General features: G+C 46.6%; 1 protein-coding gene across 3 annotated transcripts in view; it reads left to right on the top strand.

Annotated features, from left to right (window-relative positions):
* The window catches only part of tnxba (tenascin XBa), a 32,076-nt gene extending 10,580 nt beyond the window's left edge, over positions 1 to 21,496 (top strand). For all 3 annotated transcript variants that reach the window (XM_042318798.1, XM_042318799.1, XM_042318797.1), the window contains exons 2-15: positions 1,581 to 3,511; positions 3,719 to 3,856; positions 4,082 to 5,425; positions 6,083 to 6,205; positions 13,416 to 13,559; positions 13,801 to 13,920; positions 15,812 to 15,967; positions 16,177 to 16,289; positions 16,784 to 16,916; positions 17,355 to 17,506; positions 18,276 to 18,372; positions 19,030 to 19,191; positions 20,096 to 20,259; positions 20,941 to 21,496. In XM_042318798.1, coding sequence (XP_042174732.1) covers positions 2,977 to 3,511; positions 3,719 to 3,856; positions 4,082 to 5,425; positions 6,083 to 6,205; positions 13,416 to 13,559; positions 13,801 to 13,920; positions 15,812 to 15,967; positions 16,177 to 16,289; positions 16,784 to 16,916; positions 17,355 to 17,506; positions 18,276 to 18,372; positions 19,030 to 19,191; positions 20,096 to 20,259; positions 20,941 to 21,039 — 3,480 coding nt within the window. In that variant the 5' untranslated portion in view covers positions 1,581 to 2,976 and the 3' untranslated portion in view covers positions 21,040 to 21,496. The remainder of the gene's footprint in view (positions 1 to 1,580; positions 3,512 to 3,718; positions 3,857 to 4,081; positions 5,426 to 6,082; positions 6,206 to 13,415; positions 13,560 to 13,800; positions 13,921 to 15,811; positions 15,968 to 16,176; positions 16,290 to 16,783; positions 16,917 to 17,354; positions 17,507 to 18,275; positions 18,373 to 19,029; positions 19,192 to 20,095; positions 20,260 to 20,940) is intronic.
* The last annotated feature ends 4,113 nt before the right edge of the window (positions 21,497 to 25,609 follow it).

Below are 25,609 nucleotides of genomic sequence, written 5' to 3'. Positions count from 1 at the left end.
AGGTCTATGGTGATAGGTGGGATGGGCTGAGAGAGGCAGAGGGGTGGGATTAAAGAGCTGAGGTCTATGGTGATAGGTGCCCATCCCACCTGAGGTCTATGGTGATAGGTGGGATGGGCTGAGAGAGGCAGAGGGGTGGGATTAAAGAGCTTCTATGGTGAATCCAACCCTGCCTCGCTCAGCCCATCAGGCTGAGAGAGGCAGAGGGGTGGGATTAAAGAGCTGAGGTCTATGGTGATAGGTGGGATGGGCTGAGCGAGGCAGAGGGGTGGGATTAAAGAGCTGAGGTCTATGGTGATAGGTGGGATGGGCTGAGAGAGGCAGAGGGGTGGGATTAAAGAGCTGAGGTCTATGGTGATAGGTGGGATGGGCTGAGCGAGGCAGAGGGGTGGGATTAAAGAGCTGAGATCTATGGTGATAGGTGGGATGGGCTGAGAGAGGCAGAGGGGTGGGATTAAAGAGCTGAGGTCTATGGTGATAGGTGGGATGGGCTGAGAGTGGCAGAGGGGTGGGATTAAAGAGCTGAGGTCTATGGTGATAGGTGGGATGGGCTGAGAGAGGCAGAGGGGTGGGATTAAAGAGCTGAGGTCTATGGTGATAGGTGGGATGGGCTGAGCGAGGCAGAGGGGTGGGATTAAAGAGCTGAGGTCTATGGTGATAGGTGGGATGGGCTGAGCGAGGCACAGGGGTGGGATTAAAGAGCTGAGGTCTATGGTGATAGGTGGGATGGGCTGAGAGTGGCAGAGGGATGGGATTAAAGAGCTGAGGTCTATTGTGATAGGTGGGATGGGCTGAGTGTGGCAGAGGGGTGGGATTAAAGAGCTGAGGTCTATTGTGATAGGTGGGATGGGCTGAGTGTGGCAGAGGGGTAGGATTAAAGAGCTGATGTTTGGTAATGTATTATTGTTATGTGACTGCTTTATATAAAAGTACCATGTATGTCAAAAATGTATGTCAAATGTGTATGCAAAATGTATACGTAAAATGTATGTATATGTAAAAAAACAAAAAATATATTTTTCCTCAAAATGGGTTAATAACAAAAAAAGATGTGCCACTGATTCCGCTCCAGCCTTTACCACCAGCCTGTCCTCCCTAATTAAGGTGCCACCAACCTCCTGTGATAAGCATAATGCTCTCATTGAAAGCATTCCAAATAATCTTTGTCAGTTTGGATGTGGGGGTTTGACCTCAAGGAGGACTTCTGGAGAGAGCTACTACAAGTAGTTGGGTTTGTACGGTATAATAGCCCCTTTCTTCACCTGGTGAGGGAGCAAAAAAATGAATAGTTTTGGAGCAAAGTGAGGAAAGGGTTCAGTGTATGTGTTTGGAGAAGGAGAGAGGAAACGTCCAGTGAAAATGTATAGCAGCACCGCAGAATATACTACTAGAAGTGAACACAGTGCTTGTCTGTTGTGCTCTGAGCCTCTGGCTCGTAGTCACTACATACTTCTACAGCCAATGGCCACAGCACAAACCTAACTTTATGACTTGGTTCCAGAATGGCTTTGCATATGTTAATAAACTGTAATCTGAGTGTACTCGTCTTGGCTGACCTGTTTTTTCTTGTTCATTTGTAGGATAACCCTGGTGGATTGTCTAGCCTCCTCTCCACTGAGACACTGGGGAAGGAGTTTATAGAACTGTTGGAATTCGGACCATCCAAAAACTATTCTGCCTCAAAATGTTGTTTTCTCTAGCCCTCCTCTTCCTGCTAACCCCGTTCCCCTCCCTTCAAACTCCAGTAACCGATGAGAAAAGAAACGCCACAGGAACAGGAAGTGAACCGAAACCCTACGTCCTACTCACCCTCTCCCTCGCAAAACCAAAAACTGCAGCCACGCTCGTGAAAGTCACCAAAGAGACCCCTAAGCCCACTCTGAAAGCCCTAAACCCAACTGCAGCCAATCAGACACATCCAGCCCCCTCAAGCCCCCTCAAACCTCCAACAGCCACGCTCGTGAAACTCAACAAAGAGACCCCTAAGCCCACTCTGAAAGCCCTAAACCCAACTGCATCCAATCAGACACATCCAGCCCCCTCAAGCCCCCTCAAACCTCCAACAGCCACGCTCGTGAAACTCAACAAAGAGACCCCTAAGCCCACTCTGAAAGCCCTAAACCCAACTGCAGCCAATCAGACACATCCAGCCCCCTCAAGCACCCTCAAACCTCCAACAGACACGCTCGTCAAACTCACCAAAGAGACTGCTAAGCCCACTCCGAAAGCCCTAAACCCAACTGCAGCCAATCAGATTCATCCAGCCCCCTCAACCCCCCTCAAACCTCCAACAGCCACGCTCGTCAAACTCACCAAAGAAACCCCTAAGCCCACTCCGAAAACCTTAAGCCCAGCTGCAGCGAATCAGACACATCCAGCCCCCTCGACCCCCTTAAGCCTCCAACAGCCACGTTTATCAAACTCACCAAAGAGACCCATAAGCTCACTCTGAAAACCCTAAGCCCAGCTGCAGCGAATCAGACACATCCAGTCCCCTCGACCCCCTCAAGCCTCCAACAACCACGTTCATCAAACTCAACAAAGAGACCCCTAAGCCCACTGTGAAAGCCCTAAGCCCAACTGCAGCTAATCAGACTCATTCAGCCCCCTCGACCCCCTCAAGCCTCCAACAGCCACGCTCGTCAAACTCACCAAAGAGACTGCTAAGCCCACTCCGAAAGCCCTAAGCCCAACTATAGCCAATCAGATTCATCCAGCCCCCTCAACCCCCATCAAACCTCCAACAGCCACACTCGTCAAACTCACCAAAGACACCCCTAAGCCCACTGTGAAATCCCTAAGCCCAACTGCAGCTAATCAGATTCATCCAGCCCCCTCAACCCCCATCAAACCTCCAACAGCCACACTCGTCAAACTCACCAAAGAAACCCCTAAGCCCACTGTGAAATCCCTAAGCCCAACTGCAGCTAATCAGACTCATTCAGCCCCCTCGACCCCCTCAAGCCTCCAACAGCCATGCTCATCAAACTCACCAAAGAGACCCCTAAGCCCACTGTGAAAGCCCTAAGCCCAGCTGCAACCAATCAGACACATCCAGCCCCCTCAACCCCCCTCAAACCTCCAACAGCCATGCTCGTCAAACTCACCAAAGTGTCCCCTAAGCCCACTGTGAAAGCCCTAAGCCCAACCGAAGCCAATCAGATTCTTCCAGCCCCTTCAACCCCCCTCAAGCCTCTCACAGCCAGTGGTCCAAAGACCACAACCAAAGACAAACCTTCCATCACACTGCCGCATCCCATCCCCATCAAGGTGCTCATCACTTCTGACTCTGGCAGCATCAGTAAGGACACCCAGAGCGACGCTAGCAACCGCACCAAGGAGCAGACCCAGACCCATGAGCTGAAGCTGAAGCCTGGCTTTCCTCTAACCCTGACCCACCGCATCAGTCTGGTTCCTACCTCCTGCACCGGGGGATGTGTGGCTGAGATGGCAGCACTGAAAGGACGTGTTGGCAGGCTGGAGAAAGAGATGTCCCTCATGAAGAGTAAATGTACGACTGGTCTTATTTAGTTACACATAACCGTAACCTCCTAGTAGCAAACCTCTTTCATATAATAACTTCATTCTGATATGGAGATTATCCATGAGGCTAGTTTAAATAAAAACCAGAGTCTTTCTGGTAACCAACATTAACATTTCATCATTTGATGTTTGCTGTCTGGTTTCATACTGTATACTCTCTTCCCCTTCCTACCAGGTGCTTCCTGCTCCAAAGGCCCATGTCCCAATGACTGCAGTGCGAATGGGAAATGTGAGAAGGGAAAGTGTGTCTGCCTCCCAGGGTTCCTTGGTCTAGACTGCAGTAAATGTACAGCTGGAGCTGACTGCAGTAAAAGTCAGTTACTGTGCCTTCTTCATTTGATCTGACTTGTCTTCTTTGGTCTGATTTTCTTTATTGCAATTCAGCTAGAGACATACTAGCAACGCATAATCTAAGGTTAACTTCCAGTCACCACACACAAGCACACCACTTAGAATGCATGCCTAATATACATTCCTTCATTCTAAGTTGTATGCTTGTGTGTTTATTGGAACACATATTTTTTTCTCTCATCTCCAGAAGGTACCAAAGACAAAATCCAGATAACGGTGGAGACGGTGGCGTTGAAGGTATCACCTGAGAGCAGTGCTATCACAGAGAGTCTGCAGGGGAAGAAGACCAAGGCAGACCAAATCCTCTTCCAGAAGAAAACAGAGCAAAAGGAACCTACAGCCGCCAAAGAGGATGGTGACATCAAAAGCAAAACAAAAGGGACCACAAGTGTAAAAGCAGGGCTCACCAAGACACAAGCCAAACAAGGGGTTACTGTCACTAAAACCAAAACCACCCATTCCAATGCTACCAAGACTGGACTGGGCCGACCAACCGTCGGACAGCTTCTGTTGAAACACCATGGAGGAAGAAAGCAAGAGAGCAAAGGCAAAACGACAGTTATAAAGAAGCAGTCTAAACCTGACCTGAAGTTGAAAGGAACAGTAAAGGAGGAATCTGGAGGTAAAGCCAATGCTGAAGCTGGCAACCTCCAAGACCAGCCTCAAGCCAATGTCACCCAAAGCACTGTGAAGACGTTTGTGAACAAAACCCGGTCAGGAAAAGAGACCCTGGAGCAGTCGACGTTGGCTGAGAAGAATGTGACTCTAACATCTGGAAAGAAAACAGTCAAAAAGGTGAAATTAGTACAGGGGACTATGAACGTTACAAAGGTGTCATTGGCTTTTGATATCACTAAGGCTGGGACGGGCAAGATCACCCTTACAAAGGACATTAAGACAGAGGCAGACATCTCCTCAGGCACATCTAAAACTACTGTGAAGACAGGGTCAGGCAAAGGGAAGCCAGTCCCACGGAAGAGTCAGTATGTTGTGAACATGACCACTGTGGAGACCACCTCTGAAGTCAAAGTCTTCAGCAACAAGACAACAACTATCCAGTCTTCCAAAAACACCACCAGGAAAGCAGGAACAGGAGTGGGCCGTGGACTTGGCTCTGTGAAGGTTCAGAACATCACCACGTACGGCTTCACCCTCACATGGTCGGCCCCAACAGCCATGTTTAAGAACTTCACTGTGTCCAGAAGAGAGCACAGGGCAGAGGGTGAGGAAGAGGAGGAGGAAGAGGCGGAGGAGGGAGCTGCTCTCAGGGAAGAGGACAGAGTAGCCGGAGTCGTAGACTCCACCATTGAGATCCGAAAACAGAGCCCTAATGGAGCCGTGGCTTTCCCCACTAAAGCTCCCAGTAGCTCCAGAGGTAAAGCTCACACAAAGAGGGTGTCCGTTGTTCTCCCAGACAGCGTTCGCTCTGTGGAGTTCAGTAACCTGCGACCTCAGACCCGATACTCCCTGCACATATGGGGCACTACTCCCGGATCCCGCTCCAAGATTCACAGAGTAACCACCATGACAGGTAATTAGGAGAACCAAACCCACATAGAGACTTATTCATAATATTTCACCATAACTTTTTATGAATAACTCCTATAGTAATGTATCTTTTCATTCAATGTGCTTGTTCATGTATTGGATAGCCTGCATGTCTCTCTTTCATTTAAACTGTGGCTGCACTAAACACATTGAGACAGAATATCCCATTGTATCTATATTTTCTATACTTCAAATGTACTGGGACTTTAGTGACTTTTTAACCTTTTCCTTCACCATGTTTCAGCCTCATGTTCGTTACCTCCAGTACAATACCAGTGTCTACATATGTGAAAATGGTGAATTTACACCTTTTGTAGAAGAAGAAAAAATAAAGTTAAAAAATGATCCGTTTTAAAAACACAATGACATTCACTGTGACCTGGGGAGCAAGAAAAGACCCTCCTTCTGGCTAGAAACTCCTTTTGAAAATCACCATTTTTATTACTTTTAATCCAACCCTGTGATGTCACAGAGAAGCAGTTTATAGGACCTTTCAACTGGTCTTTTTAACACACAGAATATAGAAACTGTTTTCACACATGTTGACACTGGTGTGGTGCTGGAGACAATGAATATGAGGTTCCTTTAAATATCCTCTTCTGGCCTCTCCTCTTCCTTATTCATTTTCTTCCCCATGCAGGGCCTGAGCCACCCACCGAGCTGGTGTTTAGTAACGTGACAGAAGCCTCTCTTTCTGTGTCCTGGTCCAAACCAAAGAACAAAATCTCCGGCTTCAAAATCACGTACTCTCACTCAGTCACGGGTAAGTTACTGTTATCTTAGCTTTTATCATGTTATCTACCTCTAAGTCAGGGTTTTCTAAAACTCGGTCCTAGGGCCCCTCCTTGACAATGAGTTGAGTATTTGAATCCGCTGTGTAGTGCTAGGGCCCCTCCTTGACAATGAGTATTTGAATCTGCTGTGTAGTGCTAGGGCCCCTCCTTGACAATGAGTATTTGAATCTGCTGTGTAGTGCTAGGGCCCCTCCTTGACAATGAGTATTTGAATCTGCTGTGTAGTGCTAGGGCCCCTCCTTGACAATGAGTATTTGAATCTGCTGTGTAGTGCTAGGGCCCCTCCTTGACAATGAGTATTTGAATCTGCTGTGTAGTGCTAGGGCCCCTCCTTGACAATGAGTATTTGAATCTGCTGTGTAGTGCTAGGGCCCCTCCTTGACAATGAGTATTTGAATCTGCTGTGTAGTGCTAGGGCCCCTCCTTGACAATGAGTTGAGTATTTGAATCTGCTGTGTAGTGCTAGGGCCCCTCCTTGACAATGAGTTGAGTATTTGAATCTGCTGTGTAGTGCTAGGGCCCCTCCTTGACAATGAGTATTTGAATCTGCTGTGTAGTGCTAGGGCCCCTCCTTGACAATGAGTTGAGTATTTGAATCTGCTGTGTAGTGCTAGGGCCCCTCCTTGACAATGAGTTGAGTTTTTGAATCTGCTGTGTAGTGCTAGGGCCCCTCCTTGACAATGAGTATTTGAATCTGCTGTGTAGTGCTAGGGCCCCTCCTTGACAATGAGTATTTGAATCTGCTGTGTAGTGCTAGGGCCCCTCCTTGACAATGAGTATTTGAATCTGCTGTGTAGTGCTAGGGCCCCTCCTTGACAATGAGTATTTGATTCTGCTGTGTGCTAGTGCAATAGGGCCCCTCCTTGACAATGAGTATTTGAATCTGCAGTGTAGTGCTAGGGCCCCTCCTTGACAATGAGTATTTGAATCTGCTGTGTAGTGCTAGGGCCCCTCCTTGACAATGAGTATTTGAATCTGCTGTGTAGTGCTAGGGCCCCTCCTTGACAATGAGTATTTGAATCTGCTGTGTAGTGCTAGGGCCCCTCCTTGACAATGAGTATTTGAATCTGCTGTGTAGTGCTAGGGCCCCTCCTTGACAATGAGTATTTGAATCTGCTGTGTAGTGCTAGGGCCCCTCCTTGACAATGAGTATTTGAATCTGCTGTGTAGTGCTAGGGCCCCTCCTTGACAATGAGTATTTGAATCTGCTGTGTAGTGCTAGGGCCCCTCCTTGACAATGAGTATTTGAATCTGCTGTGTAGTGCTAGGGCCCCTCCTTGACAATGAGTATTTGAATCTGCTGTGTAGTGCTAGGGCCCCTCCTTGACAATGAGTATTTGAATCTGCTGTGTAGTGCTAGGGCCCCTCCTTGACAATGAGTATTTGAATCTGCTGTGTAGTGCTAGGGCCCCTCCTTGACAATGAGTATTTGAATCTGCTGTGTAGTGCTAGGGCCCCTCCTTGACAATGAGTATTTGAATCTGCTAGTGCTAGGGCCCCTCCTTGACAATGAGTATTTGAATCTGCTGTGTAGTGCTAGGGCCCCTCCTTGACAATGAGTATTTGAATCTGCTGTGTAGTGCTAGGGCCCCTCCTTGACAATGAGTATTTGAATCTGCTGTGTAGTGCTAGGGCCCCTCCTTGACAATGAGTATTTGAATCTGCTGTGTAGTGCTAGGGCCCCTCCTTGACAATGAGTATTTGAATCTGCTGTGTAGTGCTATGGCCCCTCCTTGACAATGAGTATTTGAATCTGCTGTGTAGTGCTAGGGCCCCTCCTTGACAATGAGTATTTGAATATGAATCTGCTGTAGTGCTAGGGCCCCTCCTTGACAATGAGTATTTGAATCTGCTGTGTAGTGCTAGGGCCCCTCCTTGACAATGAGTATTTGAATCTGCTGTGTAGTGCTAGGGCCCCTCCTTGACAATGAGTATTTGAATCTGCTGTGTAGTGCTAGGGCCCCTCCTTGACAATGAGTATTTGAATCTGCTGTGTAGTGCTAGGGCCCCTCCTTGACAATGAGTATTTGAATCTGCTGTGTAGTGCTAGGGCCCCTCCTTGACAATGAGTATTTGAATCTGCTGTGTAGTGCTAGGGCCCCTCCTTGACAATGAGTATTTGAATCTGCTGTGTAGTGCTAGGGCCCCTCCTTGACAATGAGTATTTGAATCTGCTGTGTAGTGCTAGGGCCCCTCCTTGACAATGAGTATTTGAATCTGCTGTGTAGTGCTAGGAATCTGCCCCCCTCCTTGACAATGAGTATTTGAATCTGCTGTGTAGTGCTAGGGCCCCTCCTTGACAATGAGTATTTGAATCTGCTGTGTAGTGCTAGGGCCCCTCCTTGACAATGAGTATTTGAATCTGCTGTGTAGTGCTAGGGCCCCTCCTTGACAATGAGTATTTGAATCTGCTGTGTAGTGCTAGGGCCCCTCCTTGACAATGAGTATTTGAATCTGCTGTGTAGTGCTAGGGCCCCTCCTTGACAATGAGTATTTGAATCTGCTGTGTAGTGCTAGGGCCCCTCAATGAGTATTTGAATCTGCTGACAATGAGTATTTGAATCTGCTGTGTAGTGCTAGGGCCCCTCCTTGACAATGAGTATTTGAATCTGCTGTGTAGTGCTAGGGCCCCTCCTTGACAATGAGTATTTGAATCTGCTGTGTAGTGCTAGGGCCCCTCCTTGACAATGAGTATTTGAATCTGCTGTGTAGTGCTAGGGCCCCTCCTTGACAATGAGTATTTGAATCTGCTGTGTAGTGCTAGGGCCCCTCCTTGACAATGAGTATTTGAATCTGCTGTGTAGTGCTAGGGCAGGTTTGGGAAACCCTACTATAAGTGACAAGGTGATGAAACTTTGAACACTTTAAAAATAGTTTTTTCACACCCCATTTGTCAGCACAAGGGCTTCACCAGAATCATTCAAGTGGAATGTACAACTTTTGTAGCATTCTTGTGTGTTCCATTAATGAATGACAGATCAGCTGTTCAGTCAAAATACCTCCGTCATCCCCAAACACTGACACTGTTTAAGTGTCAATCATGGCCGGTGTGCCAAATGGCACCCTATTCCCTATGTGTCAAATGTAGTGAATCATAAAGTGAATAGGGTGCCATTTGTTCTCCCCAGAGGACCAGTGTGTTACTTTTATCATGACAGGAGAGAGTGGTTCTGTGTCTGTCTGTCATCATGACAGGAGAAAGTGGTTCTGTGTCTGTCTGTCATCCTGAGAGGAGAGAGTGGTTCTGTGTCTGTCTGTCATCATGACAGGAGAGAGTGGTCCTGTGTCTGTCTGTCATCATGACAGGAGAGAGTGGTTCTGTGTCTGTCTGTCATCATGACAGGAGAGAGTGGTTCTGTGTCTGTCTGTCATCATGACAGGAGAGAGTGGTTCTGTGTCTGTCTGTCATCATGACAGGAGAGAGTGGTTCTGTGTCTGTCTGTCATCATGACTGGAGAGAGTGGTTCTGTGACTGTCTGTCATCATGACAGGAGAGAGTGGTTCTGTGTCTGTCTGTCATCATGACAGGAGAGAGTGGTTCTGTGTCTGTCTGTCATCATGACAGGAGAGAGTGGTTCTGTGTCTGTCTGTCATCCTGACAGGAGAGAGTGGTTCTGTGTCTGTCTGTCATCTTGACAGGAGAGAGTGGTTCTGTGTCTGTCTGTCATCATGACAGGAGAGAGTGGTTCTGTGTCTGTCTGTCATCATGACAGGAGAGAGTGGTTCTGTGTCTGTCTGTCATCATGACAGGAGAGAGTGGTTCTGTGTCTGTCTGTCATCATGACAGGAGAGAGTGGTTCTGTGTCTGTCTGTCATCCTGACAGGAGAGAGTGGTTCTGTGTCTGTCTGTCATCCTGACAGGAGAGCGTGGTTCTGTGTCTGTCTGTCATCCTGACAGGAGAGAGTGGTTCTGTGTTTGTCATCATGACTGGAGAGCGTGGTTCTGTGTCTGTCTGTCATCATGACAGGAGAGAGTGGTTCTGTGTCTGTCTGTCATCATGACAGGAGAGACTGGTTCTGTGTCTGTCATCATGACTGGAGAGAGTGGTTCTGTGTCTGTCTGTCATCATGACAGGAGAGAGTGGTTCTGTGTCTGTCATCATGACTGGAGAGAGTGGTTCTGTGTCTGTCTGTCACCATGACAGGAGAGAGTGGTTCTGTGTCTACAGTATGTCTGTCATCATGACAGGATAGAGTGGTTCTGTGTCTGTCTGTCATCATGACAGGAGAGAGTGGTTCTGTGTCTGTCTGTCATCATGACTGGAGAGAGTGGTTCTGTGTCTGTCTGTCATCCTGACTGGAGAGAGTGGTTCTGTGTCTGTCTGTCATCCTGACAGGAGAGAGTGGTTCTGTGTCTACAGTATGTCTGTCATCATGACAAAAGAGAGTGGTCCTGTGTCTGTCTGTCATCCTGACAGGAGAGAGTGGTTCTGTGTCTTTCTGTCATCCTGACAGGAGAGAGTGGTTCTGTGTCTGTCTGTCATCATGACAGGAGAGAGTGGTTCTGTGTCTGTCTGTCATAATGACAGGAGAAAGTGGTTCTGTGTCTATAGTATGTCTATCATCATGACAGGAGAGAGTGGTTCTGTGTCTGTCTGTCATCATGACAGGAGAGAGTGGTTCTGTGTCTACAGTATGTCTGTCATCATGATTGGAGAGAGTGGTTCTCTTTCTACAGTATGTCTGTCATCATGACAGGAGAGAGTGGTTCTGTGTCTACAGTATATCTGTCATCCTGAAAGGAGAGAGTGGATCTGTGTCTGTCATCCTGACAGGAGAGAGTGGTTCTGTGTCTGTCATCATGACAGAAGAGAGTGGTTCTGTGTCTACAGTATGTCTGTCATCATGACGGGAGAGAGTGGTTCTGTGTCTACAGTATATCTGTCATCCTGAAAGGAGAGAGTGGATCTGTGTCTGTCATCATGACAGAAGAGAGTGGTTCTGTGTCTACAGTATGTCTGTCATCATGACGGGAGAGAGTGGTTGTGTGTCTACAGTATGTCTGTCATCATGACAGAAGAGAGTGGCTCTGTGGTCTACAGTATGTCTGTCATCATGACAGGAGACTGTGGTTCTGTGTCTACAGTATGTCTGTCATCATGACGGGAGAGAGTGGTTGTGTGTCTACAGTATGTCTGTCATCATGACAGGAGAGAGTGGTTATGTGTCTGTCGTCCTGACAGGAGAGAGTGGTTCTGTGTCTGTCATCCTGACAGGAGAGAGTGGTTGTGTGTCTATCATCCTGACAGGAGAGAGTGGTTCTGTGTCTGTCATCCTGACAGGAGAGGGTGGTTCTGTGTCTGTCATCCTGACAGGAGAGAGTGGTTCTGTGTCTGTCATCCTGACAGGAGAGAGTGGTTATGTGTCTGTCGTCCTGACAGAAGAGAGTGGTTCTGTGTCTACAGTATGTCTGTCATCATGACAGAAGAGAGTGGTTCTGTGTCTACAGTATGTCTGTCATCATGACTGGAGAGAGTGGTTGTGTGTCTGTCATCCCGACAGGAGAGAGTGGTTCTGTGTATGTCATCCTGACAGGAGAGAGTGGTTCTGTGTCTGTCATCCTGACAGGAGAGAGTGGTTCTGTGTCTGTCATCATGACAGAAGAGAGTGGTTCTGTGTCTACAGTATGTCTGTCATCATGACTGGAGAGAGTGGTTGTGTGTCTGTCATCCCGACAGGAGAGAGTGGTTCTGTGTATGTCATCCTGACAGGAGAGAGTGGTTCTGTGTCTGTCTGTCATCCTGACAGGAGAGAGTGGTTGTGTGTCTGTCACCCTGACAGGAGAGAGTGTTTGTGTGTCTGTCACCCTGACAGGAGAGAGTGTTTGTGTGTCTGTCATCCTGACAGGAGAGAGTGGTTCTGTGTCTGTCAGCCTGACAGGAGAGAGTGGTTCTGTGTCTGTCATCCTGACAGGAGAGAGTGGTTGTGTGTCTGTCATCCTGACAGGAGAGAGTGGTTCTGTGTCTACAGTATATCTGTCATCCTGAAAGGAGAGAGTGGATCTGTGTCTGTCATCCTGACAGGAGAGAGTGGTTCTGTGTCTGTCATCATGACAGAAGAGAGTGGTTCTGTGTCTACAGTATGTCTGTCATCATGACGGGAGAGAGTGGTTGTGTGTCTACAGTATGTCTGTCATCATGACAGAAGAGAGTGGTTCTGTGTCTACAGTATGTCTGTCATCATGACGGGAGAGAGTGGTTGTGTGTCTACAGTATGTCTGTCATCATGACAGAAGAGAGTGGCTCTGTGGTCTACAGTATGTCTGTCATCCTGACAGGAGAGAGTGGTTATGTGTCTGTCGTCCTGACAGGAGAGAGTGGTTCTGTGTCTGTCATCCTGACAGGAGAGAGTGGTTGTGTGTCTATCATCCTGACAGGAGAGAGTGGTTCTGTGTCTGTCATCCTGACAGGAGAGGGTGGTTCTGTGTCTGTCATCCTGACAGGAGAGAGTGGTTCTGTGTCTGTCATCCTGACAGGAGAGAGTGGTTATGTGTCTGTCGTCCTGACAGAAGAGAGGTTCTGTGTCTACAGTGTCTGTTCTGTGTCTACAGTATGTCTGTCATCATGACAGAAGAGAGTGGTTCTGTGTCTACAGTATGTCTGTCATCATGACTGGAGAGAGTGGTTGTGTGTCTGTCATCCCGACAGGAGAGAGTGGTTCTGTGTATGTCATCCTGACAGGAGAGAGTGGTTCTGTGTCTGTCTGTCATCCTGACAGGAGAGAGTGGTTCTGTGTCTGTTATCCTGACAGGAGAGAGTGGTTGTGTGTCTGTCATCCTGGCAGGAGAGAGTGGTTCTGTGTCTGTCATCCTGACAGGAGAGAGTGGTTCTGTGTCTGTCATCCTGACAGGAGAGAGTGGTTCTGTGTCTGTCATCCTGACAGGAGAGAGTGGTTCTGTATCTGTCATCCTGACAGGAGAGAGTGGTTCTGTGTCTGTCATCCTGACAGGAGAGAGTGGTTGTGTGTCTGTCATCCTGACAGGAGAGAGTGGTTGTGTGTCTGTCATCCTGACAGGAGAGAGTGTTTGTGTGTCTGTCATCCTGACAGGAGAGAGTGTTTGTGTGTCTGTCATCCTGACAGGAGAGAGTGGTTCTGTGTCTGTCAGCCTGACAGGAGAGAGTGGTTCTGTGTCTGTCATCCTGACAGGAGAGAGTGGTTGTGTGTCTGTCATCCTGACAGGAGAGAGTGGTTCTGTGTCTGTGGATTCCCTGCAGTCCCAGGTGTCTCTGTCCAAGCTGTCCTCGGGGGCCACGTACGAGGTCAGTGTGATGTCCACCATGGGGAAGAGAGAGAGTGATCCCCTCATTGCCATCATGACCACAGGTGATCACCACACTTACCTAGATCTAATGTGCTGTAGCAACTCACCTTTACAGTACATCATCATGCATTCGGCTTTGGACGTGGAGTGCAGAACGATTTGCCTTATTCTTACCCACAGTTTCAGTTGTCTTGTCCTGCAATATGACAACAATTAAGTGTTTTAAAACATGACATAAAGGCATAACAATAATTGTTATTTAGCTAAATTCACCATGTAAAACACATTGTCTTTGGACTGTAGTACCTGCCCCTCCAACTGTTCTCCAAGCAACTAACGTAACAGATACCAAGGCAGTGCTGCAATGGACCCCCGCCATGGGCCAAGTAGACCGCTTCATCATCAGTTATGAGTCTGCAAAAAGTGAGTTTGGTATCATTTCCTGAAGAAAAGATACAGTGAACATACATACAGTAGTATAACTATAGTTATACAGTTCCTTCAGAAAGTATTCAGACCCCTTGACTTTTTACACATTTTGTTACGTTACAGCCTTATTATAAAAACAAAATCCTCAACAATCTACACACAATAACCCATAATGACTAAGTGAAAACAGGTTTTTTGACATTTTTGCTATGAGACTCGAAATTGAGCTCAGGTGCATCCTATTTCCATTGATCATCCTAGTTAAATAAAGAATAAAATAACTTGATTGGAGTCCACCTGTGGTAAATTCAATTGATTGGACATGATTTGGAAAGGCACACACCTGCATATATAAGGTCCCACAGTTGACAGTGCATGTCACGGCAAAAACCAAGCCATGAGGTCAAAGGAATTGTCCATAGAGCTCCGAGACAGGATTGTGTCGAGGCACAGATCTGGGGAAGGGTACCAAAAACTGTCTGCAGAATTGAAGATCCCCAAGAACACAGTGGCCTCCATCACTCTTAAATGAAGAAGTTTGGAATCACCAAGACTCTTCCTAGAGCTGGCCACCTGACCAAACTGACCAATCAGGGGAAAAGAGCCTTGGTCGGGGTTGTGACCAAGAACCCGATGGTCACTCTGACAGAGCTCCGAGTTCCTCTGTGGAGATGGGAGAACTATCCAGAAGGACAACCATCTCTGCTGCACTTCACCAATCAGGCCTTTATGGTAGAGTGGCCAGACGGAAGCCACTCCTCAGTAAAAGGCACATGACAGCCCATTTGGAGTTCTCCAAAAGGCACCTAAAGACTTTCAGACCATGAGAAACAAGATTCTCTGGTCTGATGAAACCAAGATTTAACTCTTTGGCCTGAATGCCAAGCGTCACGTCTGGAGGAAACCTGGCACCATCCCTACAGTGAAGCATGGTGGAGGCAGCATCATGCTGTGGGGATGTTTTCAACGGCAGGGGCTGGGAGACTAGTCAGGATCAAGGAAAAGATTAACGGAGCAAAGTACAGAGAGAACCTTGATAAAAACCTGCTCCAGAGCGCTCAGGACCTCAGACTGGGGCGAAGGTTCACCTTCCAACAGGACAACAACCCTAAGCACACAGCCAAAAAGATGCAGGAGTGGCTTCAGGACAAGTCTCTGAATGTCCTTGAGTGGCCCAGCCAGAGCCTGGACTTGAACCCGATCGAACATCTCTGGAGAGACCTGAAAATAGCTGTGCAGCAACGGTCCCAATCAAGCCTGACAGAAACTCTCCAAAAACAAGTGTGCCAAGCTTGTAGCATCAGACCCAAGAAGACTTGATGCTGTAATCACTGCCAAAGTTGCTTCAACAAAGTACTGAGTAAAGGTTCTGAATACTTATGTAAATGTGATATATAGACAGTAATATATATATATATATATATATATATATATATATATATATATATATATATATATATATATATATAAAATATAAAAATGTGGGATTATATGGGTATTGTGTGTAGATTGATTAGGGAAAAAACTATTGAATCAATTTTATAATAAGGCTGTAACGTAACTATATGTGTAAAAAGTCAAGGGGTCTGAATACTTTCTGAAGGCACTGTAGACTAGTGGAGGCTGCAGAGGGGAGGACGACTCATACCAGTGTCTGGAAGGGAACAAAAGGAATGGCATCAAACACATAGGAACTGCTCCAGCCATTACCACGAGCCCCTCCTCCCCAATTAAGGTGCCACCAACCTCATGTAGTATATACTATGTACCATAGCTAGTATAACTACACCTGTACATTATATGCTGTTCTACTCACGTTCCAAGCTGTAATCCAGCCTAAGCTGCAGTCCCTGTCCCTGTCCCTTCTCCCTCGTCTCTCCCACAGCTCCCAATGTAACAGTGACAGTGATGGTGTCTGGTAACTCAGTAGAGCAGCAGCTGAGAGGGCTGCAGAGAGACACCCTGTACACAGTCAAAGCCCTGAGTCAGAAAGACAGTCTGCAGAGCACAGCCATCACTACCACCTTCACAACTACCAGTGGTGAGAACACAGGGGGGAAACACACTGCACAACATCACATGTAACTACAGCGTAGAACCTCAAAGATCTGAAGCTCAGAGTTACAGACTGACTGGTCAAAGTTACAACACGACCTCTATTCCCGACTCGTTGGTATTTCTGAGGTCCTACTGTATAGGGAAAAGAACCAGGACAGAACGTACCTGTATGTGTGATGGTTTGTCCTTCAGCTGTAAAGGCCGGTGAGGTGGGCGCTCGTTCTGCTGTTGTATCATGGAAATCCCCCAGTGTTGCGTTCAGCAGATACAGAGTGACCTATCAGACGGCAGGAGAGGAGGTCAAGGTGAGCTTTATTCCTCACATGATACATTCGTATGAACTTAATACCACAACTATACTGCTACAATATTGTACACCAATGCTACAGATGTAGGATCTTCATTTGAGCCAGTTTGCTACAGCAGGAAAATAATCCTGCCGCAACAGAAACTGTGAATTATGTTTATTATAAGTCATGGACATTTTTATAAGGGCTGATACATTTACATCTGAAATTTCTAAGTGGAAATTACAAGCTTCAGAAGACTTTTTAAACCTCAAATTCCAAACAAAAGTGTAAAAATACTATCAAATGAAGATCCTGCATCTGTATACAATGATGCGTCCCAAATGACCATATTCCTATAGTCTACTACATTTACCCAGGGCCCATAGTCAAAAGTAGGGCACTATATAGGAAATAGGGTGCCATTTGGGACGGACTATATGAGGTGAAACAACAGTGCATGAGGTAAGACAGTTTCAAACATCTGTTTCTCTGGCCCTCTATCTCCCCAGGAGGTGATTCTGGACTCCACGGTGACGGAGTACAAGCTGACTGGACTGTTCTCTATGTCTAAGTACACGGTGCTGGTACAGGGAGAGAGAGAGGGGCAGTACACATCTATTGTCACCACTGAGTTTATCACAGGTAGGTGTTACAGACCAGCAGTGAATTTTGAAAATGTACTTTGCACATGAGTCTCTCCATTTCATCAACTCAAGGCAACAGGGTTACTTATCTTTTACAGAGAATATAGTAATTGTATAGTAATGTTATAGTAATCGTATAGTAATCTTATAGTAATTGTATAGTAATTGTATAGTAATGTTGTAGTAATTGTATAGTAATCGTATAGTAATTGTATAGTAATTGTATAGTAATGTTGTATTAATTGTATAGTAATCTCATAGTAATTGTATAGTAATCTTATAGTAATCGTATAGTAATTGTATAGTAATCTTATAATAATTGTATAGTAATGTTGTAGTAATTGTATAGTAATCTTATAGTAATTGTATAGTAATCTTATAGTAATCTTATTGTAATTGTATAGTTATGTATAGTAATTGTATCCCCTCGGCTCAGGAAAACTGCGCTTCCCATTCCCCACGGAGTGTTCCCAGGAGCTGCTGAATGGAGCGCTCCAGTCAGGAGAGGTGGATCTTTACCCAGAGGGCAAGGAAGGGAAGGCAGTCAGAGTCTACTGTGACATGGAGACTGAGGGAGGAGGCTGGACGGTAAGATACATGGCTTCTCTCTCTCTCTCTCTCTCTCTCTCTGTCTCTGTCTCTGTCTCTGTCTCTGTCTCTCTGTCTCTGTCTCTCTCTCTGTCTCTGTCTCTCTCTGTCTCTCACCACCTCTCTCTCTCACCACCTCTCTCTCTCTCTCTCTCTCTGTCTCTCTCTGTCTCTGTCTCTGTCTCTGTCTCTGTCTCTGTCTCTCTCTGTCTCTCTCTGTCTCTCTGTCCCTGTCTCTCTCTCTCTCTCTCTGTCTCTCTCTCTCTCTCTGTCCCTGTCTCTCTCTCTCTCTGTCTCTCTCTCTGTCTCTCTCTCTCACCACCTCTCTCTCCACCTCTCTCTCTCTCTCTCTCTCCACCACTCTCTCTCTCTCTCTCTCTCTCTCTCACCACCTCTCTCTCCACCACTCTCTCTCTCTCTCTCTCTCTCTGTCCCTGTCTCTCTCTCTCTCTGTCTCTCTCTCTCTCTCTCTCTCACCACCTCTCTCTCTCTCTCCACCACTCTCTCTCTCTCTCTCTCTCTCTCTCTCACCACCTCTCTCTCCACCACTCTCTCTCTCTCTCATGGGTTTGAATGGGATTGAATCATCAGCCATCTGATTCCAAAGGTTGACAATCACATTTCCTTTTGAATAGCTGGATTTTGTTGGACATAGTACGTGGGGGAATGATAGAATGGCTATAAATGTGGGACATCTATGCATATTTATTTTCTATGGTGAGTCTGTCTGTTTCCAATATCAGCTTTGTGAATGTGTTGCATACTGTAGGTGTTCCAGAGGAGAATGAACGGGAAGACAGATTTCTTCAGAACCTGGAGTGACTACACTAATGGCTTTGGAAACCTCAGCGAGGAGTTCTGGCTCGGTAAGGTTCAGCTCAATGCTGCTGATCCACTCAAAGTCCTCAGAAGAGGACAAACAGGAAACTGTAGTTCAGGGATGGGGGTCATTTCTATTGTCATTTCAGTCAATTCAGGAAGTAAACAAATACATTTTCCAATTTTCTTTAATGCTTCTCTATGAGAACATTTTTAAATAGGAATTTCAGTCCACTTCTTGAATTGACTGAATAGAGGACAAGCGTGAAGATGGCGGCCCCCATGTACTTACCACAAATACCTCATTTGCTAAGTTCGTCCTATTATACAGTTTCCATTATTCTTGTTTGGAAGAATCTGCATTAGCTTCAGTAAATCTCCAAGATGGTGGCAATTTGAAAAAAAATAAATGGAAAAGTAAATTGTGCTGATTTACTGGCACATTGAGCCATGTCGCGCTCCGTAGTTTAAAAACTCTGTGGGTAATGCTAAAACAATGACTGCATATCCGGATTCGTCCTTCTTTACGCACCCTCACCATTGAAATGGAATTGACCCCAACCATGCTAACTGTATCAAAAGGGAGACTACTACCAAAGCGTACAGTATGTACTCTACAAAGCTCACAGCTTGAACATAGAGTACATACTATATGTTTTAAATGATGTCCTAATCTTCTCTCTCTCTATCTCTCATCCATCCAGGTAATGAGCTGCTTCACAACCTGACCAGCATGGGCCCAGTGAGCCTGAGAGTGGACCTGCGTTCAGGCAACGATACGGCCTACGCCCATTACTCCAGCTTCACCATCGACTCAGTGGACAAACACTACGCCATTGAGGTGTCTGGATACACCGGCACTGCAGGTAAAAGGATGTACACTAGCCAAGATAGAATGTGAGGACAGAGCCTAGTAGAGCAGAATGTACACTAGCCAAGATAGAATGTGAGGACACTAGCAGAGCAGGATGTACACTAGCCAAGATAGAATGTGAGGACAGAGGATGTACACTAGCCAAGATAGAATGTGAGGACAGAGCCTAGTAGAGCAGAATGTACACTAGCCAAGATAGAATGTGAGGACAGAGCCTAGCAGAGCAGGATGTACACTAGCCAAGATAGAATGTGAGGACAGAGCCTAGTAGAGCAGAATGTACACTAGCCAAGATAGAATGTGAGGACAGAGCCTAGCAGAGCAGAATGTACACTAGCCAAGATAGAATGTGAGGACAGAGCCACTAGCCAAGATAGAATGCAGAGCCTATGTACACTAGCCAAGATAGAATGTGAGGACAGAGCCTAGCAGAGCAGAATGTACACTAGCCAAGATAGAATGTGAGGACAGAGCCTAGCAGGGCAGAATGTACACTAGCCAAGATAGAATGTGAGGACAGAGCCTAGTAGAGCAGAATGTACACTAGCCAAGATAGAATGTGAGGACAGAGCCTAGCAGAGCAGAGCAGAATGTACAGAGCTAGCCAAGATAGAATGTGAGGACAGAGCCTAGTAGAGCAGAATGTACACTAGCCAAGATAGAATGTGAGGACAGAGCCTAGTAGAGCAGAATGTACACTAGCCAAGATAGAATGTGAGGACAGAGCCTAAAAGGAAGAGCTCAAATAGCTCACAAACAAATATTCAATAGAATGAGGTCAATCCCATTCACATAATTTAAAGTTAACATTTTACTGAAGTGGAGGGTGGGATTGGTCCCTCACTCTACAAATCCTGAATTGTACTTGTTTCTTTCTTCCCCATCACGTCTATAAGGTGACTCCATGAGGTACCACAACGGGCGCCCATTCTCCACCAGAGACAAGGAACCCCTCCCCCTGGGCATCCACTGTGCCAGGGCCTACATGGGAGGCTGGTGGTACAAAAACTGCTACAAGACCAACCTCAACGGCCTCTATGGCACCAACAGCAACAACCAGGTACCACTAGTACCAGTATCATCCCACTAAGTGCTTTTGTCGTTGCTTTGACATTTTGATTACAGTACCTTTCCTGGTCTTTGCTATTGCAAGACAGCACCCCAATGCTGATATGCTATAAACACTGCACCACATCTCCAGTGTTTCAATTTGATCCATAGAGAATGATAGAGGACTCTTCTTTGTATCTGTTCAATTATGGCATCTGTGAGGACATGGGCAGCACCATTAAGGCCATCTTCATTTTGAATTAGTTAATTTTTTTATTCTACTACTTCTACGAGTTGGTAAACAAACTGAAAAGGTGCACACTGCCACATGGAGTGTGTTGTTTGAACAGATATAAAGCCAAGGTTGGTGATCTACTGCCACCTGCAGTTATGGAATGTTTGCTCATGTATAATTCATTGGCTGATCCCTCAGATGGAATTATATGATCCTTCATTAACCCATAGGAAGTCCCACCCAGTTGACGAAGTCCCACCCAGTTGACGATGCCCATGCTAAAACGGGATTTTAGGCACTAGAGTCCTCTATCTATCTCTATGAACATGAACATCTTATTTGATGTTGTCTCATCTGCTATCAACTCCTATCAACTAATGTAACTGAATTTAAGTTTTGTCAACTCAACTTAATCTACTAAATGAACATAACTCAACTGCTTGTGCTGTGTTATAGGGTGTGGTGTGGATAGACTGGAAGGGCAAAGACTCCTCCATTCCCTTTACTGAGATGAAGTTCCGACCGGCCGGGATCTCCGTCACAACCCACGGATAAGACTGTCCTCTGACTCGTCCACCCCTAAACCCTTTCTTTGAGAAACAGGAAAGTGGAGCACCAAGAGACCATAAACGTGTGGATGTCGCACTTCCTGCATCTCAAATTCCGCCTCAACTTGCATGTCCAGTGGTCTTAACAGCCGTCACGACAGACAGCGTATCAGTCTGTACTTGTACTGTACAGTGCAGTGCACCAGGCTCCTGTTCTGTGCCTTTATCATGCTGTCTCTCTCAGCTGTATCTGTAGAAATATTTGTGATTGCAGCATTTTGTATAATATTGTTTGATGACCCAACTCTTACCGTCTCCAACTCAATGACTGTTCTACTGCTCTGACCCCAAAGCATCTCTACCTGATGCACATCACAAGGTTACCACCCCACTACTACTGTAATAAAACATGCACTGTCTCAATCTATTGCAATAAATGAGGCACATGAATGCCTGGATGGAGATGGGTTTTTTGTACTCAACTATGTGAGTGGTGTTGTGTGTGTGACTAATCTACTAACACGATTCATCAGGTGTTGTCAAAGTTACTCATCACCATGTGTAGTTCACCTGTGCTAGAATGCTTATTTCACATATTTCAGTTCTGTTCACAAATACAGTATTTTGTGAACTGATTTGAAACATTTAGACAAGAAGAGAGAGAGTGCAGGAAATGGCCTCGGACAGGTTAGTATCAGTAATAAGATGGTGAAATCATCATTACTAAACACATTTCCAGGTGACAGTTATGCAATATGACACGCACACTCGGGCTGCGTCCCTAATGGCACCCTATTCCCTATGCAGTGCATTACTTTTGATCATGGCCCATAGGGAATAGAGTGTATATGGCCTATAGGGAATAGGATGCCACACAAACTGAGGCTATACATCCCTGGTGTGTTTCTGTCACCATTTTCAATCAGTGACAATCTAACACAATATAATTCACTTCTCCCTCCAATAGGCATTTAGTTCCTGATCTAACAACTCAGCACACTCTGCTCTGAAATGTCCATTTATCAACGACTCACAGGAAAGAAGATGAGTCGATATGGAGCTCAACTCCGTGAGGTCTCTAGCACTGCAGCATCCAGAGGAAAGATAAATGAGGGTGAATGTATGAAGCTATTAGATTGTCACGTCTTACCACAGAAGCACCGACTGAGTATGTTCCAACTATTGAACAGACATTTTGCAGCAGAATGGCTTCAGTCACAAAGCTCAGCATTCTACTGGCTGTTGATGCCTATGAAATGAAAGAACAAGGTGAAGAATCCTCCTTTTCCACGACTCCTGTGGGTGAAGACTACTGGTTGATCACCAGATCCAGATCAACAACCTCACCCAGTCAGACTCTGGGCAATGACAAATGGCACAGGGTCCAAACAGAAGAACATAGACCTCACCGTTTGCAGAACTACAGGCAAGAAGCCAGTTGTGCCATTTATCCAGTTAGGAGAGACAGTAGACCTGTTGTGTGGACTTACAAGGGGTGGTGACAATGAACATTTGAGACATCCTTGGTTCCCTAGCACCTTTCTTGGAGGACTGGGATGGCAAATGGTTGAGAACAGCTCCACTCTACGTTCACCAACTTCACCACTGAGGACAAGATATCTTTTGTTTTAATGGTACTGGAGCCCCAGCAATGTGTTTACAGGGAGTTGATGGAAGTGAGGCCCGAGGCAATGTATCTCCATTGCTCATTGGGAGAAAATGCAGTGCCTTGCATTAACACTGAGTGGAGAAGAGTTGCATACTGGCAGATTTAGAGTTAGAATAGCCGTGAGAAAACACCTCTGAGGAAAACCTCACTGGCAAACAGATGTACATGGTGGATGGTGGATGGAAGAGTGTCAGGGAATTACACCCTGGTCATCCCATCACTGATACTGAACCACACAGGCTTCTGTATATGTTTTAGGGGTTTCAGGATTCTTCAATGCTGTGACCTGCTGGTGTGCTGAAGTCCGACTTCTCAGAGGGAAGGAAGCTGGTTGTAACACCATCTCACTCAGCCTGCTGAGGTTGTATGGTACAGACAGAGCGATCTGGTGGACCATGTTATCATGGACACACAAAACACACTGTATGTCTGCCAACGCAGAAATGATTTGAGGATATGGAGGGCCGAATGAATGCGTCTAGTCCTCACTCCTCTTTGGTGCTCTCTAACGTCTCACTGGAGGACCGTGGGAAGTGCTAGTGTGCTGTCATCTATGACGACGTGTCTCTCAGTGACTAAGACCCATCTGATTTACGTTGAGAGAGATCCCTTTGTTGTCGATTCCACTTTCTATGCAGTGTTCTCGTCATTGCTGGGCTGTGTTCTGCTGGGGATGGCCTGCACTGTGATCACTGTGAACATGAAGACCACGAGAAGAGACTGTGCGTCTCTACAGACTCTGAGGACTGCAGCCCAGACGCAGGGACAACAGAGCAATGGAGAGGAAGAAGAGAGGGAGGAGAGAGAGGAAAGGGAAGAGAGGGAGGAGAGGGAAGAGAGAGGGGAAAGGATAGAGAGTGAAGAAAGTGAGTTATGAGCGAAGAGAGGGGGAGGAAGAGAGGGGTGAAGGAAGAGAGGAGGAAGAGAGGGGAACAAAGAGAGGGGGTGGAAGAGAGAGGGGAACGAAGAGAGAGGGGAGGGAGAGAGAGGGGAGGGTGGGAGGAAGAGATAGGAGAGTGAAGAGAGGGAAGGAAGAGAGAGGGGAGGAAGAGAGAGGAGAGAAAGAGAGAGAGAAAGAGAGAGGAGGAAGAGAGAGGTGAGGAAGAGAGAGGGGAGGAAGAGAGAGGAGAGAAGGAGAGAGGAGAGAAAGAGAGATAGGAGGAAGAGAGAGGTGAGGAAGAGAGAGGAGAGAAAGAGAGGTAGGGGGGAAGAGAGAGGGGAGAAAGAGAGATAGGAGGAAGAGAGAGAGGGAGGAAGAGAGAGGAGAGAAAGAGAGATAGGAGGAAGAGAGAGAGGAGGGAAGAGAGAGGGGAGGATCAAGTTATGAGAGGGGAAGGGAAGAGAGAGGACAGGATAGAGTTATGAGAGAGGGGAGGGAAGAGAGAGGACAGAATAGTTATGAGAGAGGGGAGGGAAGAGAGATGGGAGGGAAGAGAGAGGACAGGATCAAGTTATGAGAGGGGGAAGGGAAGAGAGAGGACAGGATAGAGTTATGAGAGAGGGGAGGGAAGAGAGAGGACAGGATAGAGTTATGAGAGAGAGGAGGGAAGAGAGAGGATTGTGCAGATCATTCTCAAAACTCAGCTGAAAACATTTATTTTTCAAATTGCCTTGAATGATTCCTATTAATATTTTTCAATGTGATACTTTGGTCCCATCTTTTGACTTACTTCTATGTGAACTCATGCTGTATAGGTCCCACCTCTGTTCTTATCTGAGTCTCTCCAGCAAAGTAAACATCATCCTCTTTAAAATCACATGTCCTTCAGAAAGACCCTGCCGTGGTGCAACCTAACCTCGGCTGACCAAAGGACTTCAATCATCCTCTTTAAAATCACATGTCCTTCATAAAGACCCTGCCGTGGTGCAACCTAACCTCGGCTGACCAAAGGACTTCAATCATCCTCTTTAAAATCACATGTCCTTCATAAAGACCCTGCCGTGGTGCAACCTAACCTCGGCTGACCAAAGGACTTCAATCATCCTCTTTAAAATCACATGTCCTTCAGAGAGACCCTGCCGTGGTGCAACCTAACCTGGGCTGATCAAAGGACTACAGAAAGACCCTGCCGTGGTGCAACCTAACCTGGGCTGACCAAAGGACTTCATAAAGACCCTGCCGTGGTGCAACCTAACCTGGGCTGACCAAAGGACTTCATAAAGACCCTGCCGTGGTGCAACCTAACCTGGGCTGACCAAAGGACTTCATAAAGACCCTGCCGTGGTGCAACCTAACCTGGGCTGACCAAAGGACTACAGAAAGACCCTGCTGTGGTGCAACCTAATGTGGGCTGATCAAAGGACTACAGAAAGACCCTGCCGTGGTGCAACCTAACCTGGGCTGACCAAAGGACTACAGAAAGACCCTGCCGTGGTGCAACCTAACCTCGGCTGACCAAAGGACTTCAATCATCCTCTTTAAAATCACATGTCCTTCAGAGAGACCCTGCCGTGGTGCAACCTCACCTGGGCTGACCAAAGGACTTCATAAAGACCCTGCCGTGGTGCAACCTAACCTGGGCTGACCAAAGGACTACAGAAAGACCCTGCCGTGGTGCAACGTAACCTGGGCTGACCAAAGGACTACAGAAAGACCCTGCCGTGGTGCAACCTAACCTGGGCTGATCAAAGGACTACAGAAAGACCCTGCCGTGGTGCAAACTAACCTGGGCTGACCAAAGGACCTCAATCATCCTCCAACTGGGAGCCATATTTCCACCCAGTTGCACCATGAGAACAAGACAAAGACCTTCAGTGCTTTGGTGTGTCAGGTCAACATGTTACTGAGATATCCAAGGATATCGGTCGTGGTCGCAATTTCTCAGCTGTTGTTTTTTCCACCATATAAATACATTGAAATAATAGTTGGTTATCCAGAGGGTCAAGACAAGACAATATTTACCCATCC

The sequence above is a fragment of the Oncorhynchus tshawytscha genome, unplaced genomic scaffold (assembly GCF_018296145.1).
Source record: "Oncorhynchus tshawytscha isolate Ot180627B unplaced genomic scaffold, Otsh_v2.0 Un_scaffold_13173_pilon_pilon, whole genome shotgun sequence".
Classification (NCBI taxonomy): Eukaryota; Metazoa; Chordata; class Actinopteri; order Salmoniformes; family Salmonidae; genus Oncorhynchus; species Oncorhynchus tshawytscha.
The sequence above is the reverse complement of the archived record's forward strand: the minus strand, read 5'-3'. Positions and strand labels throughout refer to the sequence as shown.